At 44.3% G+C, this 20,686-nt stretch overlaps 1 protein-coding gene across 2 annotated transcripts in view; it reads right to left on the reverse strand.

The window, feature by feature from the left end:
• Positions 1-453: 453 nt before the first annotated feature.
• The window catches only part of ADGRB1 (adhesion G protein-coupled receptor B1), a 283,293-nt gene continuing 263,060 nt past the window's right edge, over positions 454-20,686 (reverse strand). For both annotated transcript variants that reach the window (XM_057412111.1, XM_057412112.1), the window contains 4 exons: positions 16,171-16,856; positions 15,174-15,209; positions 13,424-13,528; positions 454-1,116 (listed from right to left, as the gene is read on the reverse strand). In XM_057412111.1, the coding sequence (XP_057268094.1) occupies positions 919-1,116; positions 13,424-13,528; positions 15,174-15,209; positions 16,171-16,856 (1,025 nt within the window). In that variant the 3' untranslated portion in view covers positions 454-918. The remainder of the gene's footprint in view (positions 1,117-13,423; positions 13,529-15,173; positions 15,210-16,170; positions 16,857-20,686) is intronic.

Below are 20,686 nucleotides of genomic sequence, written 5' to 3' on the forward strand. Positions count from 1 at the left end.
ACCTTTGCAAGGCCCGTGCTGAATTTATCTATTTAACAGTCAATGAAACGACCTACATTCTTCATGTTGGTCTGGTTTTCTAACACCTTCCACCCTCTCGTTCGAGACGGGGCGAGCAGGTTTGGGAGGTGGTCCTTTCCTCCTGTGCCTATCCCACTCCTTGGGGCACATGGAAGCTCTGCTGTGGAGGGATGAGAGGAGGAAACTCCACCTTATCTCTCCACTTAAGCCATGGATGATGCAACCACTTCCCCGTCCAGGACCCGCTGTGGGAGTGCCACTATGCCAGGTCACGGTGCGGCTCATCGGAGTGGGAATGTCTTCTTGGCCACCGTTTGGCGCATCCCGTCTCCTTCCTTCTCGAGTGAGCTGGTGAGGGAGAGGTGGGGGGCGAGGATCATCGAGGGATGCCACAGACCCTCAAGGCTGGGTCTCCCCAAGGGATCTACAGCGCAGCGAGGCTCCCGCGGGTGTCCCCTCTTTACGGTCTCCAAACAACCCCAATCTTCTTGGCCCTTTGCTGGGCATCTTTCCACACCTCCCTGTGGCAGAGCAGGAAGGCTCTCGGCGTGCAGCAGCAGCCCGAAAGCATCTCTGATGAGGGCTCATCCCCTGCAGCCCCTTCCCACCCTCTGCTTCCTCCTCGCTCTCTTCCAGGCTCACTTCTTTTCCAGTCCTACCTGGGAAAGCTCGTGTTGTCCTGAACCTACAGCTACTATACTCTATAAAGTAATATTCCCCCTCTCTGCTGAGAACAATACAAAAGTTACTCCAACCTTACCAAAGGTTTCAAAAGAAACCAAACATTTTTCTCGCTCGGTTCTGTTTTAATTTAATCATTTCTTTAAAACGTGGTTGTGTTTTGTTTGTTTCGTTTGTTTTCCAGAAAATAAGAGAGTCCCTTTCTTCCCTTTCTGCTCAGACCTCTGTCTGAAGGTCAATAATGTCTTGTCCCACCAGGGGAATGGTGGCCCCTGTTTTCTCCCACTCTACAGTTTTGAGTTCTAGGGGAGACTGTGCCACAGGTTCGATGTCCTTTTTAACCCATGATGGTGGGGACTGGACTTTCCTGATTCCTTCCCAGGGTCTCTTGTTTGGTGTCTGCTGTTTTTCTTGCTGCAAGAGGAGGGAAGTGACAGAAAAGAGAAAGAGAAAGAAAGAGGGGTTAGTACCCATGTAATAAATACCACTTTCACCTCTTTTTCTTATATTAAAGGCATTTTTTTCTGTGAAACTACTAATCCAAAAGCAGTGTTTCAATTGTACTTGGTGCGTAAACTGCCTATTTTTAGCAAGAAAATACAAACTTTTCCTTCCTCACTGCTATCTCTATCACCTAATGTCTCTACATTTTAGCTTTCAGCTGAGGGTTTTGCCCCTTGGATTTCCACTGAGAAACTGAGGATGGTTTTGAGACTTCAAGATCCTTTTCTACTTCTACCCAAAATCCCCACATAGAAATCCAGATTACAATGAGTTCTTTCTGAACATACACTGACTGCCTCTAATGTGAATACATTCCTTATGTAGCACAGCTATTTATAGGCTGTTTAATTGCAGCAAAACGTGCTAACTATTTTGCCAGTGAACCCGTGCTGCTTGATGGGCTGGCTTGTCAGCTCTGGAACTGAAAGCATTTCCATCAACTCCACACCAAACCTTCAAGGCTTTATCAACCACCATTAGCCCTGTCTTCCACCAGCATCCCACCATGGATAGCAGCCCGTAGCGGTTCATTGTTTCAGCCAGTACACACCAAGACAAGACTCCGGGGAGAGCTGAGGCTCTGTAATATAGGTGTACTTCTCAGCATTTATATAAGGGGGAGTCCATGCAAAGATGTTAAATCAGTTGTTCCATTTTCTCCCTGCTCCAGAAGTGATGCTTTTCACAGTTAATTATCCCCAGAAAACACTCCAGCACTGGGCAAGAAAAGACTTCCTCACACATGAGAGGAGCACAGATCCCTTTTGAGCTGCCTGTCAAAAGTAGTGGCTAATGGAAAGGAAGAGAGGAAAGGCAACTTCATGGAGGATGACAACAAGGAGATAAGAAGTCTGGGGAGGTGGTGAGGAGTCAGACGTGCAGGTGACATGCAGTCCAGATGTCTCACAGCTTGATGCTGTCACCAAAATGTATTTATTGAGGGGAGATGAAGCCACACGTAGGCTGCACTGGCATGATTGTACTCCAGGACACTGCAGAGATTGCTGTAGCAGCATAGGAAACCTAAACGCCCATCTGCTGCCTGCTAATCCACATACCTTGACTTCTGATTTTGGTCTCCTAAGAGACTTTTGTAAGGCTATTGTTTATCGCGCCTCCATACTGTAACACTGATTGACAGATAAGGTGCTGTAGCATTGTTCTCAGTACAAGAAAGTGTTGGAGAGGGTCCAGCAAAGATGGTCAGGGGTCTGGAGCATCTCTCATGTGGGGAGATTGTGGGAGCTGGGCTTGTTTAGAGCAGACTGAGAGGGGATCCCATAAATGCCCTGCAGGGACAGCGTCCATCACATCATCCAAGCCACAAACCTTACTTTTCCAAACTTCCACCTTTAATATAAAAGTAAGTTTGAAGTTTCTCCTGTATCCCTGCAGTTGCTCACAGGGAGAAGGCTCTGGATGAGGTTATTTGGTGTCTAGAGAGTGGCAAATGTATCATAGAATCATAATCATAAAATCATAATCATAGAATCACAGTATGGTTTGGGTTGGAAAGGACCAAATGTACAAACCAGATAAACCTGGTCTTGTCAGTGTGAAATGAAATCATTGTGAAATTATCTTTATTTTGATTTAAAAGGAAAAAATAACTTTTTTAAAGTTATTTGAAAGAAAAGAAAGAACTGGTTTTTAAATAAATCAGTTGCCATTACTCTGCCATGATAAGATGCAGCAAGAACCTGCACGGAAAGACAAAAGCACGAATTGGACAAAATATGGAATGAAATTAAGAGTTTCCTAGCAGATGAAGAAAAAAAATTCTTGGTCTGAACACTTCTTTTCAATGGACAAACCTTTTCTTTTCTCCCACACTTGCTGTAATGCCACAAGTTTTTGGAGTTATCAGTGTCCATAGCTGTATTACTTAAGAGAGACCATCACAAATGATCATATACATGAAGTTCATAAATAATTCCATCTTTCCCCTCAAACAAAAGCCCTTCTTTGATGGCATTATCCTCCTCCCAGACAAGGTCACAAAGATGCTCAAAGGGGTGGAGCAGCTCTCCTATAAGACAGGCTGAGAGAGCTGGGCTGGTTCAGCATGGAGAAGAGAAAGCTCCTTAAGGGGAGGCCTTAGAGCAGCTCCAGTGCCTAAAGGGGCTGCAGGAAACATGGAGAGGGGCTTTGGACAAGGGCCTGTAGGGACAGGCCAAGGGGAATGGCTTTAACCTGCCAGAGGGGAGACTGAGATGAGCTCTTAGGCAGAAGCTCTTCCCTGTGAGGGTGCTGAGGTGCTGGCACAGGGTGCCCAGAGAGGCTGTGGCTGCCCCATCCCTGGCAGTGTTCAAGGCCAGGTTGGACACAGGGGCTTGGAGCACCCTGCTCTAGTGGAAGGTGTCCTTGCCCATGGAAGGGGTTGGAACTGAATGAGCTTTAAGGTCCTTCCCAACCCAAACCGTTGTAGAATTCTTTAGGGCCACCCTCAGCACACATTCTTCTATTCCCAACCAGTCTCTATTTTAACAGTCCCTTTGTCTGCCACACTCCTGACCTTCAGCCTCTCCTTCATGCTCTGAGGATGAACCCAGATCTGATCATGTACACTGAACGTGATTAGCAGACCTCAGAGCTATTCTTGTCATGGGCTCCTTTTGTGCTATTGAGGGAAAGCAGCTGAAAATCCATGTAAGGAACAGAAACTAAGGGTGAGGGGGAAATGAACAAAGAATTATGAGCTCACATCTACAGCAATGGCCTCTGATCAGACCTGTCATCAGACTTGGAGGTTACAATAATTATTCAGTGGTAATAAATCTGAGACATTAAATGTATTGAATATTAAGAGTGGATAAATAAAGACAGGAATCATAGAGAATGGAACAGAAAACATCACTATGCCAATGTGTAACTCCAATCTGCATCTGCATCTGAAGTACTATGTGCACTTTGTGGTGTTCTTGATAGAAGGATATAGGGGAAGTGATGCGGGTAGCACTGTTTACAGCCATAAACAAAGTTATGGGCATGTTCTGTAGGAGGAAAGATTACACAGACTATGTCCTCTCAATCTTGAAAAGAGATTACAGATGGATATGAAAGTGTTCTATGAAACTCTTAGGGGCTTGCTGATAGTAGGAATGAGGTACTCGTGGTAGGAACCATCTCTTCCAACACAAGAACTACAGAGCACAATGAGGCATCAAGCATTGCCTGGGCCAGAGTGAACCCAAGGAGCCAGTCCTGCACCCCCTGCACACAGTACCCAGACAAACTGCAGACCACCTTTCCACACCTCTCTACTGATGCTGAAAGCTTCCAAAGTTATAAAGGTACACGAAACATTCACAAAAGCAGCATCCAGACAGTACTATGAAGTAAAGTGATGCCATTCTTCATAAGGGGGCATTTTTGAAGATCCACTACCACAGGCTCCTCCTGCTCTTTCATTTTTCCAAGCTGAGAAGGAGAGGAGCCAGGGCCAGACTGGCCTTGGGTCTAACCCTATATGGTTGTTTCTATCTAGATTATCACTGTGTTGTGTTATCTAGCTATGACTATGGTGGGTTTAATGATTCCAAAGTTGTCTATTTACAGTTAGAAAAGGAAAACGAGCCTCAGATCAGCAAATGGAAAGGCTTGTTTGTAGTTTCACACTCTCAGAAAGGAATCGGACTTCTCTGGTGATGATGTGAGTGGAGGTACTACTCAAGGGTGGGATGCACTGGCTGTCCACCACAGAGCTCACACAGCTGCATGTAAGGCCATGATCCGAGCATGGGTGCAGAAGGATTCAGTGCTCTGAGCAGGTTAAATGCAATCAGCCAGGCTGAGCTCTGGCAAGGATGCTGGGAGAGAAAAGCAAATCTCCTCTTGGCAAGAGGCACCCTGGGAATTGGTAGCAGGCCTCTGGGAACAGCTCCCTTTTTCTTTCCCCCCATATGGAAAAGGTCTTCATTGGGTCTTGACCATTTGAACAGCATATAGAAACAGCCACCGGGCTCACACTTCAAGCCTGGCATTTTCCTCCAGCCCCACTGTGGGGTCTGAGCAATCGTCGCAGACAGGAGGGAAAACCGAGCTATGCACTGAAAAAGAAGAGAAAACCTGGAGAGAGGGATGTGTAATCTGGCTGTAAAAGGCTCCAGTGCTGGCCCAGGGCCTGGACCCTCAGAGACAGCCAGGAATGGCCTGAGACAGGAGCTGAAAGCAGCGGAGGCTGCTCTGCCAGTAACGCACAGAGACAGAGCCATTACTCTGGCCTGACACAGCTCATGAGCTTCTGGCTGTTAGAGAGGGTGGAAATGTTCCTGCTTGGTGCCAGGACGGCTGAGCTCTGTCAGAGGGCTGGGAAAGGAAACCCAAGGCTGGGGTAAAACATGCTGCACACTAAACTGGAGGTCTTCATCACTCTGATGGCGTTTGGAGTCTCCTTCATTCAGCTGTGGCTTTTGTTTTGGCTGCACATCTTTAAGGGAGAGGGATTTGGGATGTAAGGCATTTCAGATGCAGTACCAACAGCACCCCCTGAAATCCCTAATAACAAAGACAGAAGCAAAGCACATCGGGGTAATCCACACAGCCCTCTCTTTCTAAAGCTAGCCCTGGTAGACTGCAACAAGTCATCTGAGCTGGACTCTGGTTATGGAAAGGTAATGGTGGTGATGACACCTCCTTACCTTTATGCATTGGCTCTGTGCTGCCTTCAAGGGTCCAGTCTGGCTCCATCCAGAGTATCTGGTTCCTAGTGCAACCCTTGCTTAGGATCAGCATCAGTGTATTACATTAGTAGGGCATGGAAGACTGCCTGTTCTAAGACACAGCTTTCATTTCACACTTCAGTCAGAAAGGATGAAATGTGCAAGCTGCATCTCCTTGTGTTTGTTCTGCGGGGTTTTGTTTGCTTGTTCACTTTTGTGCTTGTTTTTAATAGCCAACTTTTATAGTTACCCTGAATAACCTGAAGAGGAATTCAGTGCTTTCTACAGAGCACTCTGGGATAACTCCCCTAGAACCAGCTACTCCCATGCTGTTCTCATTGCCTCCAGTGTCAACTTGAAGGATATTTCATGACCTAAATGGTCTCTCCCCATGACATCGATGACTCTAGGACCAGAATGAAGTTATTCAGAGTGTATAGCAGGGAATCTGAAAGATAAATGTGGCTCATGCTGTCTGATTCATCTTTGGGTCAATGTCAATGGAAAGTGATTAGAAAATGAAAAAGATGTCCTGGGTTTTTACAGAATGATACATTTTCCTTTCCTTGTTTGAAACAAGTAGATGCAGTTCCTTCATTTTATGCTACTGAACTACAAGGATTATATTTTGCTTTTCATTTAGGAGAAAGGCAAAATAAAAGGAAGTGGATAACTTCGTCCAGAATCCCATCTGTGTTGGAAACGACAGGTTTTATCTCGTACTGTTGGAAATGAGTTAGGAAACTTGAAATACCTAACATTTACTGGATTATAAAGATATGTTTTCTCCTTCTGTATTGTTTGAAGATCAGATGGTCTAACCTGTAGGGGTTGCTGTTTCTAAAGTCTGGTGCACAGCCTCTATGCATAGCTGAAGGCAAACAAGCCCTTAATCAAGTTGGTCCTTCATAGACCCTTAGCAGCAGATTGCATTGACAATATAGAGTACCTGATGCCTCATACTTGGGGCAGGAGGTATCAGATGATCTACAGGAGAAGGTGAACTTCTGATTTATGGTATATTTGGACACAGGGAAGCTGACAGACAGTTTATAGTTGAATGAATTAAAGTTTGATGTCATTTTCATAACAGATTTTATTGCAGTAATTATTATGCTTTATGTAGCATTCCTCCCCATAAACATTACTCTAATGGGTCTTTTAAAAGCTGGCAGTTAATAAAACCTTTAAAGAGTGCAGAAAAGATTAAACAAGTGGCACAAAGGAGATACCCTACCTGTAAGAGGAGCTTCCTTTGTAGAAGGACACACAGCCAGAAGCAGAAGTACAGACTCAAAGAGGAATGAACCTGAGTTTGACACAACCACCACTATATGGGCTCCACCACCCTCAGCCTCAGTCTATGCAAAGTGATTCCCATGAACAGGAGCCAGATTTTCCTACTTGGGAGCAGGAGCTCCGCAGTGATCTGAAGAAAGGACAGGTAGACAGCAAGCAAGGGAATTAATTCTGTCATGCAGAACGCAGTCACAGCTAGAAATGAGCTTTAATATTGATCAATAAATCCTTTCTTCTTCCTAGTCTTTTAGATGTCAAAGCAAGTGCTGGTGGAATGTGTATATCCTACAGGTGTCTGAAGACAAAAATCAACTTAAGATGAGAAAATAAGCATTCAAAATAGAAACACTGTCTAAGATACAAATAAGAAGAAATCATAGAAAGGCAGAAAAACATGTGTCTTTTTCCACTGGGTTTTGGAGCATGGGCTTTTTCAGGAGGAACAGAGATGAAGTGATCCTGCCCCTCTATTGTGCTCTGGTGAGACACCACTTGCATCACTGTGTGCAGTTCTGATGTCCCCAACATAAGGAGGACATGGAGCTGTTGGAGCAAGTCCAAAGGGTGCCACAAGGATGATCAGGGGCTGGAGCACCTCCCGTATGGAGCCAGGCTGAGAACATTGGGGCTGTTGAGCCTGGAGAAGAGAAGCTGCGTGGAGACCTCAGAGCAGCTTCCAGTGTCTGAAGGGGGCTACAAGGATGCTGGAGAGGGACTCTTCATTAGGGACTGTAGTGATAGGACAAGGGGTGATGGGTTCAAAGTGAAACAGGGGAAGTTCAGGTTGGAGATAAGGAAGAAGTTCTTTACTGTGAGGGTGGTGAGGCACTGGCACAGGGTGCCCAAGGAAGTTGTGAATGCTCCATCCCTGGCAGTGTTCAAGGCCAGCTTGGACAAAGCCTTGGGTGACATGGTCTGGTGTGAGGTGTCCCTGCCCCTGGCAGGGAGGTTGGAACTGGGTGATCTTCAGGTCCTTTCCAACCCTAAATATTCTATGATTCTAAGATTCTGTGGGAGTGGATTGGAGAGCTGAATTGCAGAGTTCAGATCCTGTGTGTGAGCTCCAGAACAGGTCTCCAGCCAAAGCAAAAGCCATTCCAGTTGCAGAGAGCTGAACACAGCAAAGAGCTAATAAGTGAGAATGAGCAAATGTGAGGAATGTGAAGAGCTCTGCTCAGCACCGCTTTCACTGACCTGAGAACAAGTAAAGAGCTACTGTTTAAAATGAATGCAAAGCCAAATGCTGGCGAGAAGAGAGGCATATGTGTGATTCAAAGTTCTCTAATGGAGCTGGATGAAAGGACTCCTGCAAGGGGAAGGCAGGAGTGTCACTTCCATTGCTTTCAAAGCCAAGGAGAAACAAAACCTTTGTTTCCTTTAAAGCCTGCAAAACCTCCACGCTCATCCCATGTAGTTGCAGAGCATGTGAACCCTCCTGATGTCCAGCCCAAGCACTGGAATTTCTTTAGCAATTAAGCCACAGGGAGGAGCAATGTTGGAGATGCTTTACCCTGACAATACAGGAAAATACTTCCCATGTGGTACAAAGCAGCTTGAAAATAGCCCTTACCCTGCTCTAATGTGAGGAGCTCTCAGCTACAAGAATTTAGACCCTGGGAACTGTGTGCGTTTAGGAGGAAGCAGGGAAAAAAACTATGTATTGGAGCCTACAGTCTGCCAGACTTTTAAATGGAGAGTGAGGTTTCCAGCAATAGGATTTCTTTTTGGTAGCAATTGGTTAGATAAAGAGCAACTCAAAGTGATGGGAATGATTAGGAAGGCAGAATTCTGCTGTCTGAGTCAGTACCAACCTAACACGTCATTATGCATCCTTTTGGACAGCAAACTGTGCCTTAAAGCTGTTCTGAGGAGATATCTATAACCCAGGTGGAAACCTTTTGCTAGTTAATGCAATCTCAAAAATGAAGGTTTGGTGGATCCCAGGCACCAAGAAAGTTTTCATCTGAATCACTGAGGATGTGGTGTGAATGGCTGGGGTTTTCTGATGCAAATTGCCCTTGGTTTTCTCCAAGTCTTTGGTTCCTCTCGTGCTTCCTGGCTGCAAACAGGCTGTCTAGGGGATAAATATTCAACACACATAGCTCACTGAGTTTTCTGCTCAGGGTCTACACCAGCTTCCAGTTTGGTCTGGGATAAAATGGAAGTGTAACTGTACAATCTCCACTGCAAGTCATTTGGGAGGAGGTAGTACAAACTAAACCCATCTGTTCCTGAGATACTTGGTATAGATTTAAAGACTCTTTAGGTGGACAGATGTAACCTGTCCCAGATTCCCAAAACTTTGCAACTTCCTTTTGAGTAAGGGCTGATTTCTCATGAATTATCCCCATCTTCCTTGCTTCATCTGAAGACTGCAAGGGACGCAATTTACCATAGCTCATGGCAAGGTCACAAGGAGAGCTATTAGTGCATTCAGGAAATGACTTTTCAACTTGCAGTCACCAGGTCTTGCTTAGTGACATGGTTTAGTGGTGGACTTGGCAGTTCTGGGGTAAAGGTTGGACTTGATGATCTTCAAGGTCTTTTCTAACCTAGCTAATTCTATGATTCTATGTGAGTTTGTTAGTATCTTCATTCCTTATCATTGAAAAGTCAGCTAAGGAGTTATTAGGATGCTCATAAAAGTTATTAGGATAATAGTGTCTACATCCTGTATTAGTTCATAAAGCAACAAATGAGTGAGACCTCTTTACTCTGCAGTGGTGAGGTGGCCTAGGCTTGAACGCAGGTGCATGTGTGGTCCTGTATGCTTTGAACACGGATCCCGTTCACAACGTGAGTTTAATCTGAGTGCATCTACAATAGAAGCATTTTATATTTCAGATATATATATAAGAAAGAGCCTTCACGTAAGCAAATCTGCCAGAAGACTTCAGAGATGATCTCCTGCAGAGGAGGAGCTGAGCTGAGAAAGCAGGTTAATGGGCAGTAACAGCGTACACTGGGATAGCTGTTTGCATAACTGAGATGTGCTCTGGTTCCAAATTAAGGGGGTTCTTGTTTGTGTCTTTAAGGAAATTAAAGCCAGGTTGGATGAGGCTTTGAGCAACCTGTTCTAGTGGAAGGTGTTCCTGCCCATGGCAGGGGGTTGGAATTAGATGGTCTTTAAGGTTCCTTCCAACCCAAAGCATTCTATGATTCTATGAAAGTCCATTTCACATGGAACAGACTTTATGGGAAAAAAAGGAAAAATCCAAGTTGGTTGCCCAAGAAAGGATAATTCTGTATTATTGTACTTTGAAGCTCAAGTTAGTTCAGTATTGGCAGCGTGCTTTGCTTTGCAGCAAAATAACTGCAGCAAACACTGGTGCCAGAGTCATTCCTGGGAATGCATTGAGTGTGGACAAGATTGAGACTTTGCTGGCATTCCAGGCAGTATTCTGGTTCTCCTAATTGCCTACCTCTTACATATCATCCTGGTAACATTACTCATTAGTAAATCAATGACAGGTCGACTGATGGCAGTGGGGACACCTTAATCCCAGCAGGATGTGAATTAGGGTCCAGATCTCTGCAGTAGCTGTTCTGATTTGAAGATTGATGTATGATGGCCAGCAGCCATGTATCCTTCCACCCTGTGCCCTCCAGTGCAATGGAGTAAAGAGGTCCCAGGGAAGGACTCCTCAGCTGCTGAGTGAAGGGAAAGCAGAATTCATCCCCAAACCCGTCTCCATGTCTGCAGGATAAGAACAAGCTAAGGGGTATTGTTCAAGGCTGCCTTTGCTAAGGATTAGGTCATTCTCACATCAGAAATGCCCTTCAGAAACAGACCTTGTAAAGGAAGCAAGCTGATCAGCTCAAACGTGCAGGAGTCCCTGATTATGTTTCCAGCTCTGCCAGGAGCTACTCTGGGGCAGTGGGTAAAGGGCAGTCTTCTTTATCTTTCAAGTGTACACTGCAGTAATCCAAAGTTTAAATGTGTCAGGGTAGTTAGAAGGAGCAATATGTGTGCCGGTACAAACCTTGAGGTCTTGCCTGAAGATGGCTTAGAAATTATGTTTTACCTCTAAAGGTGGAGAAATTCTCAACAGTAAACACATGTGATGGCTGAATTTTCAACCCCTCTTCCTAAAAGAGACAGATCTGTTTCTTTCTCCTATTCTGTAGGTGCTTCCTTCAAATCTGACAATGTTCAACTGATAGGAACTATGTGTTTAGTGTGATAAGGTAATTGGTTTTGGCCACTGCACTGAGGTACAGAGAGGACTACCATGTACATCAAACCAATCCCGAAAGTACCAGCGCTATTCCTAGGAACTCCCAAAGGAGATTGGTCCTGTGCAGACATTTAATTCAAGTCTCAGTAGCACCTTTCTGACCTTGTTGTTGAAGAAAAGAGGTACTATAAGATTAGGAAAAGAATCATATCCTGGGGAGGACTAAGGACAATGGGACATGATGCTAGGAGAGGCTGGGAAACTGCTAGGGCTGGAGAGAGGAGTGGTAGCTTGACTTTGAGGTTGTTTATTTAAAAGGGAAATCAAAGATACAGCAATGGAGACAGATGGATTAGACCCAGTAAACTACTCTATGATGCTAGGTGTGAAAGGGTTCAAGGGAATTCCAGGATTCTCATGACCTTGTTCATGCTCACAAGGCAAAGAGTTTCCGATTGCTAAAGGAATGTGTTTGGATTCATACATCATGGAAGGATTTGGGAGAGGTCTACAATGCTCTTCAAGGCAAAACAAGTCAGACTTACTCTAACATTAGTTTTATCACTTCCACCAGAAGAAATACTCCATTGTTTTACAACCTAAACATACATAAAAGAGAAAGAAAGAATCTTTTGTTATTAATTTAATCCCTCGTACCCTCAGTCTGTCTTCTTGGGGCAAGCTGAAGATGAGGCATCATTTCCAGTGGGGTCCTCAACAGTAAATGGTAGAAAAAGGAGTGAAGAAAGCTATTTATTTTTCTTTGCACTGCTTTAGATGTTTTTAAACCAATACCCGCTACTGACTTGCCAATGCTGATCTTCACAACCTCCCCCTTTAGGGTTACATCCAAGGGAAAATCAGAACTTGAAAAGGATTCAGTCAATACGCAAAGGCCACCTTCACAGCTTCTTGCCAGCAGTTCAAAGCTCTTTGATGATGACACTGGCAACTTCAGTTCTACACAGATGCACCTCTGAAATGCTCAAAACATCTCAGTCTGTAAAACTCTCCTGCCAACATACCACAGATTAGCTTTTACATGGTATTTAAGCATTTTTGATTTTACAAGTGTATCATACCTAAATAATAGAGAAAAGGCAGAGAGATGACATTCAGTGAAACTGCATGGGGATTCTGGGCCAGCATGGGCTTTTTTGATCTGAATCTGCCTGCTAGGTTCACTGTCCCTCTCATTCTGTAACACTGGGCACCCCATAATGACACCTTGCCACACACAAGCTGAATTTGCTGGGACTACATTTCCGGAGCTCAGCACAGCAAAGAAAAGACCATGAGGGCTGAGACACAGGGGAGATGCAACCAGGTCGCCCTTCTGTATTTGTGCTATCCACATCAACTACTACACAGGCTCTTAATGTGTTTCTAGTACCAAATCTTTGCCCCTCTAAAAGGCTATAAGGTTCTTCCCTCAGTCTGCTTCCCTCAAAGTCTCTTCTTGCCCTGGAAGTTTGCTTCTGTTAAGAAAAGCTATGTATATGGTGATCAGCTCCACAAACAACCTTATGCTACATGTAATTATCACGTATTCCCCAAGAAGTGCTCCCACCACCACAGCTTAAATCCTATTGCTGTGGCTTTCCTAAACAGCTGTGCCCATCACCACTGCCTTGGCCTCCAACTTAGCCCCTGTAGGTGGGGTATATGATTCCTGCTGTCCCCTCCTTCTGCCCTCTCCCTTTTCCACCTAGATTTCCTCAAGGCAGTTCTAGTTTCTGGCTCCTAGCTATGAATGGATGAATAGATCACTGAAAGGGAATGCAAAGAGCAGATACAAACACAGGGAAAAAGCACAAAGAAGACAATACAGACTCTCATCACCATGAAAGTACATAAGGACCAACATATTTTGGGCTGCTGACTACTCTATAGATAAGCTAGCGGTACCTCTGTGACTCTCTGTATCCTTTGTGGTGTGCATGTGCTTGTTGCTATAATCATAGGTAGAAAATCAAGGCAAAGTATTCAGTGAGAGCTCCAAACTTTCCTGTTTCTTACCGTGCTTCTGCTGGCACTAGAGGGCTCTAGGAGATGATGGTTCTGAAGTGTCTGACTAACCTTGCTGTCCGTTGTTGGAGACTCCTTCTCCTTCTCTGCATGCTGGAGTTTTCTGTTCAGGTCTTGGAACATGTCTTGGTGACGTTTCCTTGTGTGCATGATTTTCTGAAGCAAACACAGGGGCCACAGGTCAGCAAACCCTATTCAGCTGTACAGAAAGCACACGTCTCTCCCCCAAATTTACATATATTATTAAAACCTAGTTCTGACACCTGACCCAAAGTGACCAAAGAGGTATTCCATACCACAGCACGTCATGCCCTGCGGGTACAATCTGATGTGAATACTGTTCTTATCTCAACCCGTGGGAGTTGCATTCTTTTCGATTCTCCTCTCCGTCCCTCCGGGAGCAGGGGGAGGGAAAGGGGGGGGGGTGAGTGAACAAATTACCTGTCTGGGTTTAAACCACGACAGTCTCCCTGCGGGTACAATCTGATGTGAATAAACTGCCTTCAAAGTTTATTGAGGACCCAGTGTAGCACTGCCTTTATTTTCAGGATGAGATAGTGGGAGAGAGTAGAAAAGACTATTTTTTAACTTTATGGTTATCCTAAACCTGCAACTTCCAACTATTTATGCTGCAGAGTTTGTGCAGTGTTGTACTAGCTAGACCTAGGAAGCTTTGCTGGCCTTCTTTAACTGATGCTCAACCCCATGCCCGTTCTGTTCTCAGTGTGTCTCCTTTGAGCTTACCCAAACATGTAGAGCTTGGATACAAGAAGTTCCATCACAGACTATTCCACAATTTCCTTTTCTTTGTATTTTGCATTTCACTTCTACCTCCTTATGCCCAGAAGGAGAGGCAGAACCAGTTTCTATATGGACTTCCCTTTGCATGTAAGAGCATGTTGAATATGTTCCCTGTGTTCTACTAAGTGCTGTATAATTGGAAGAAGGTGGCTTAAATATTTTGGGACCAGTTTGAAATATCAGCTGAGATGTACCTGACTTGCCTCAATTTCAGACCAAGCTCCCAGGCCTGAGCTCTGAAGTGATGCTAGCATTAAAGCAACTCCTCCTGAGCCTGTAATGTGACTCTGTTTTGGAATAAGCTAGAAACTTTAAAAGGAAAGGTTAGCTTCGGTGCAAGGATGTCATGACTGGACTCAGGATAGCTGCACTAGCTCTCAGTAGACCAAACAGACCCTCTGTGGAGGATTGGCTTACAAAGCATTCCACTCTGAACCTCAGGTGTGAGCACGGACATCTCCCTACGTACAATATAGACTTCTACCCGTGCTGATTCTGTGAGGTTCATTACTAGGTTTGAAACACCAGGGATGACAATCGGTTGTGACAGTGAAGACATACCAGCTTCTTTTCTCTTAAGCAATACATACTGTGCATGAAAGGGAAGGTATTTTAAGCCACTAACCCAATGTACATGTATTTTCCAAACAGGTCTGTGGTACAGACACCTACTGCTCCATCAGCTCCCCAAGAACATTTTGAGAGAGAAGCTACAGGTCTTTGGCAAGCCAATGCAGGATCTTGATTTACAGATGTTTACACAGGAGCTACTAGTCCATGTATTCATCATGCAGCAATATAAGTTACCCATTAATTTAGCTACACAGGGTAAACCTTACTAGGCACCCGTCAAACCTCTTTGAACCCACTGCTTTTAAACCCTTAAAGAAGCTCTTTGGCAAAGGCAGCAGTCCTGCAAAGGTGCAGAAAGAAAAGCAAGTAGCATTACTGTCTCTCATCCTATCCCTTGAAAAGCACATTCAGAAAGGGATGTACTCACCTCAAAATCTAGCTCTGCATACCGGGATTTCCGCCTCTGGGTAGTCAAAAGAAAAAGAGATGGGTGAAGGTTAGTAAGGGGCTGATGATGGTGAGTGGGCACAAAATCAATCACACAGCACATAAAATGGAATCACCTTCTCTTTTCCTTCTTCCTACACCTTTAACGTATTGCTCTGGCTCTTTCTGATGAAAAATGCCATCCATTTAGAGGGATCTCTACCAAAAATGGGGACTGAACATGAGATTTTGGCCAGTTCAGGCTCTGTCTTAGTTATGAGCTTGCAGGTCATTCACAGAATGGGAAGCAGAGAGGAAGCAGAGAGGAAGCAGTAGACCAGCCAACTGATCTACTGGGGCCTTTGATCACCAGGCAGCTAAGACTGAAGTTTGACAGCAATGGTCAAGACTTACTCACTGAAAACAGCCACAAAAAAAAAAGGGCAAGATGCACTAGGACATAACCTCAGCATAGGATTTAAGGTCTAGGAAGAACTGCTCATACATGTAATGAGTTATTGCAGGTTAGAAGGGGAAGGCTGCATTTATGAAAAACCTCTGATATTAAGGGCATTGTGGGGGATTCCTTTGGGACATTTTACATCTGCAGTAAGTAGGGTTTTCTCATCTGTATCATGACTGAATTCATCAAAATGAGAAACAGCAACAGAAGGTAGAAGAAAAGATCATGTAAACAATAGGCCTTGCATTAAATTGACCAGGTTTTGACAAACTAATGTTTTTATTGGACTTTGCATTGCCTGTAGGGATAAAGACAGTTCATCCAGCAATGGAATATGTTTATGGAAATAATGAGAGATTTTTAGCATTACAAAATGGTATCACATGCCACTGATCCCACATGATAATGCAATACTGGCATTGCATAGTGGGCTGCGTTTGGCCTTAGGTGCTGCTCCTGAAACACCAGATGTGGCCAGTGTTGAGAGCAGGGCATCATTAGGAGTGAGAACAACACAATAATACCCATTGCTCACCTCCAAGGAGCTCATGGAGAGGGTGGAGACTGTCTCACTCTTGGACACCACACCTGAGTTCCCTGAGTCACCTGTATCACACAGGCTGTTGGGAATCTGTGACTCATTGGAGATGTTCTGTGGCGCCAGCTGCTGCTGCTGCTGTTGTTGTACCATGGAGGAACCTTGAACCTCACTGCATGTCATGGTTACAGGCTCCCGTGGAGGACTCTTGACAACAAAGCCTGGATCAGTAGCCATGCTGAGGTGAATGAGCCGTGTCTGGGGCATCTGGTCAATATTGATGCTGTATTTGCTCTCGTCTTTGGGTGGTTTGGCCCGTAAGGTAGACGTGTTGGTAGGCAGAATGACATAGCTGGTGTCCAGCGTTTGCTCTTGTGCCCGGGAGAGTTCTGAGTCCAACTTCTTGAAGATGTCCCCATCACAGATGTAGATGGATTTAGGTGGCTGGTTCTTGTCCTTCTTCAGAGTGAGAGAGTGATTGCTGAACTCATTCAGGTTGATGGCCCCCAGGTAGTGTGGGGAGCCTTGAAGATGCATCTTGGAGACATTGGCTGGAAGACTGTTAAAGTTTGATGACCCCTTCTGGTGATTGAGTTTCAGTTTCTCTTCATCTGGCAGTGATGGACGCTTCAGTGTTCCTGTGATGGTTGAGGTCCTGCAGGCAGTGATGTCTTTATTCAGCACTAGGGAGACAGATAAGTGTCCTTAGCACATCACTTAGGTTTTTGTTAACACACCAATACACCTTCCACAGTCACACCATGCTAGCATGTTCCCTTGGCCCTCTCAGGAGGCTGTGGTGGCAGAACAGTGTTTTATACTGGTTCGGGGTTTTTTAATTCCAAGAATTTGCTGAAGGCAAAGCTAAAGTTAAGGAGGAAAAAACTTCCTCAATTTGACATGTTCTCTATGAACCTGTCCATGGCAGGGGCTGGGAACTGGATGATCTTAAAGTCCTTTCCAATCCAAACCATTCTATGATTCCATGATTCCAACAGAACCATGGCCAAAACTCCCAAGTTGGCCAACACATATTGTCATATTGATAACAATATCTTGAAAAGCAAATACATATATAGATTTAGTAGATGTAGTATATGTATATATAGAATGTATATATTACTACCCTATGGAAGAATAGAATTCTCTAAAAGAAAAGGTTGCTTTCACCTCAAAAATCGTTTTGATTCAGAAAGTAGCTGAAATGCAGTATTGCCAATGATTTAAAGTGTAAATATTAATTTCTTAAATTAAATATTAATTTCTTAAATTAATATTTAAGTATTTAAATAAATATTTAAAGCACTGCACTGCTTCAGGCTGACCTTTTCCTTTGGACAGTTTCACTGTCAATAATACGATACTTTAAAATATACCACATTTTGTTGTAAGTTTCTAACTGCTTTCCTCAAAGCTAAGCTTCTTGTAATCATGGCAAGCCTTGGAGAGAGGTAATTATTAGTGTTCTTCCTTTTTCATTGAGGACAGAAAGGAGTGCCATGAACATTCCTTAATGGGAGAGGAAAACCTTAAACTGAGGACGAGGTGAACATGCCAGATAGGAGGTATATAAAGGACACACAGACATTCATTCCAACACAACACTGTCCACAATAAAACATCTGCTTTTCTTCTAAGGAATAAGAATCTATTGCTCAGTTGATTTCAGGCTACAACGTAGACTTTAACAAGACGCTAACACCAACCTTAATGTCTCGAGGGGATGGAAAACACAGACAGTGGGGCTGGGGCAAAGTGGTACAGGACTGAAGGCTACTTACCCAGTATTTCAGCACAGGAAAGGAGAAATAAATGCATGTTTCCCTTTCACCCATCTCAGAAGGAAAAGGTCCTTCTACCTATTTACACCTACCTATTTTTTTTCTCAATGGACCAACAACAATGACCTTTGGGTTTCAAACTTAGACAAGGGAAGTTCAGGTTAGATATAAGGAAGAAATTCTTTACTGTGAGGATGCTGAGGCACTGGAATGGGTTGCCCAGGGAAGTTGTGAATGCTCCATCCCCAGCAGTGTTCAAGGCTGGGTTGGACAGAGCCTTGGGTGACATGGTCTAGTGTGAGGTGTCTGTGCCCATGGTAGGGGGTTGTAACTGAATGATCTTAAGGTCCTTTCCAACCCAAACCATTCTATGATTCTATGTAACCTGACAAATTCATCTGCTCCTCCTGGGACAGCGGTTGGACATGACAGGCATCCCATGAGACTGAGGACACACTGTTCTGCCAATTCATACTGGGATCAGTGGGAGCTGGAAGAGCCCTTTTTAAGGCTACAGAGCAGGATCAGGAGGATACCAAGTAAAATAAAAGAACTTTCAAAAAGCTTTTAAAGCTAATAATATTGAGTGGAGCTATGGCAGTCGCAGTCATCTTGACATTGCTAGAGAACCGGCTAGGATAAATCAGAGCATTACAGTGTATTCATAGCATACACTGTGGGAAGATGTTGCTAAAGTCAAACCTTTCACTTGGGAGTGTCAGTGAGGTTTATTGGTTCAGGCTCTTCTCCATACTCATATTAGCTGCTGAAAGTAGGTTTGGAGAGGTTTGCACTTGGCAATCTCTCAGCATGGAGCAAGTGAGCTTTCGACACTAAGCCATGGACCCAATCTTACTAGTGAATCTAAGTGAGGAGGTTATGAGAGGTATCAGGTATATCTCCAATCCATCATAACACAAGAGCTAGTGACACCAGGAGAAATGATGGCCAGAAACCAACAGTCAGATTTCTGCTTTTTGTTATTCAATAAGCAGAATGCATAGGACGATGAACCATATAGAAATGCCTCAGAAATGGGGGTTATTATTAACTACTTAGCTTGGCACAGACCAAAAGCACTTTAACAGAGGAGGAATATCTTTTCAGGCAGACATCAACAATCAAAATGTATAACTGTATGCTGGTAAAGGAAGGGAAGCCTAGGCTGTTAGTAAGCTGCTGGTCCAGGGTCTTCAGCCCTGAAGAAGCCAATCAGATCCTTCCTGTCCTCTGGGAAGTTTCATTTGGGAGCCAGCAACTCAGTAGCAGGTCCAGAAAGCCCTCTTTATTGCAGGAGTCCAGGGTCTGACTTGTTTTCCAGCAAAAAATGGGCTGGAAAATACTTTTGTAAAGCATGTGTTGGAATCAGACATGGTCTAACACGCATGTTTTCACACATGACTTTAATGAAACTGAGATCTTTGGTGTCAGAAAGGGAAAAGGAAGACAAATGAGAAGAGGGAGACAGCCAGAAATGAGATTAGAGAGAGCAAGACAGAGAAACAGAAGGAGAAAATGGACGGACCCTGAAAAGAGATAAATGGACAGAAAGGGACCATGAAATAAGATATCACAGGGATAAGTGAGATAAATATACTGTGGTTGTGATAAGCATAGGGAGAGGGAGTGCAGCAGAGAGGAGGACAGGAAAAGATAAATAAGATATGGATAGATATTAGATAGATAAATGATAATGACAGTGATAGACAATACACAGAAATACACTGGCAGAGATAGATGTTGACAGAGGTAGAAACACATAAATAACAGGTACAGCGAGACAGACAGCTGAGGACAGAGATAAATAAGTGATTGCAAGATAGACAGAGAGATGAATTATAGATAAATACATTAGAAGTGGATAAATAAATGATAGATAAATGAAAAGATAAATGAAAGGGAGAGGTAAATGTGTACAGAAACAGAGAAAGGAGGAGAGAAACAAAGGGAAAAGGAAGAGAAGGAATGAAGGCAGAGAAACAATGAAAGAAGAGGGAGGGATGGAGGGAAGGGAGGGAGGGAGGAAGGAAGGAAGGGAAGGAAGGGAAGGAAGGGAAGGAAGGGAGGAAGGGAAGGAAGGGAAGGAAGGAATCATAACAGAGAGAGAGAATGATGGTAACTGAACACACAGTATGTACAGTCCTTGACTAGAGAAGATCCTGGTTTGGAAGATATGAATTATATGCAAGGGCCAAGCAAGGGGCATTTCTCTCAGTTGGGAGAAGGGGTAAATCTGGCAAGGTAGATGAACGTCTAAATATCTACAGGGGGTAAGGAAAAGCCCAGGTCAGGCATGCCAGGACCAGGGGACAATGAAGCCTGCATAGACAGACAGGTAGAAAGGAGAATCCAGACAGCACAGACACCCCCAGGGGAACAAGAGAAAAGGGAGTTATTAGGGAGAGGTGATCATGCAGATCGTCAGCATCAAAACGGGTGTGTGCAACTGCACACACAGCAGAAAGGTGCAGGCAGAGGAGAGACCTGACCCACCTCCATATGTACAACTTCCATCTGCACTAGAAGTGTGCATGGGGGCAGGTGGAATAGTGAAGGCTCTCCAGACTCCAGACCTTCTCAAAGATACCTTTCCTGAGCACAGAGCTGCCTGAGGTTGGTGTGACCCACTTGAGCAGGGGTTGCTAAAGCAAAGAAGGGTCACAGTAGGAAGAGATGGATCTAATCTCTTCTTCCTTGATACTCTTCTCCACCACCATGTTACATGGGCCGTA

Source organism: Pezoporus wallicus, unplaced genomic scaffold (genome assembly GCF_028554395.1).
Source record: "Pezoporus wallicus isolate ANWC-B61680 ecotype Strahan unplaced genomic scaffold, APGP_CSIRO_Pwel_v1 contig_13809, whole genome shotgun sequence".
Taxonomy (NCBI): Eukaryota; Metazoa; Chordata; class Aves; order Psittaciformes; family Psittacidae; genus Pezoporus; species Pezoporus wallicus.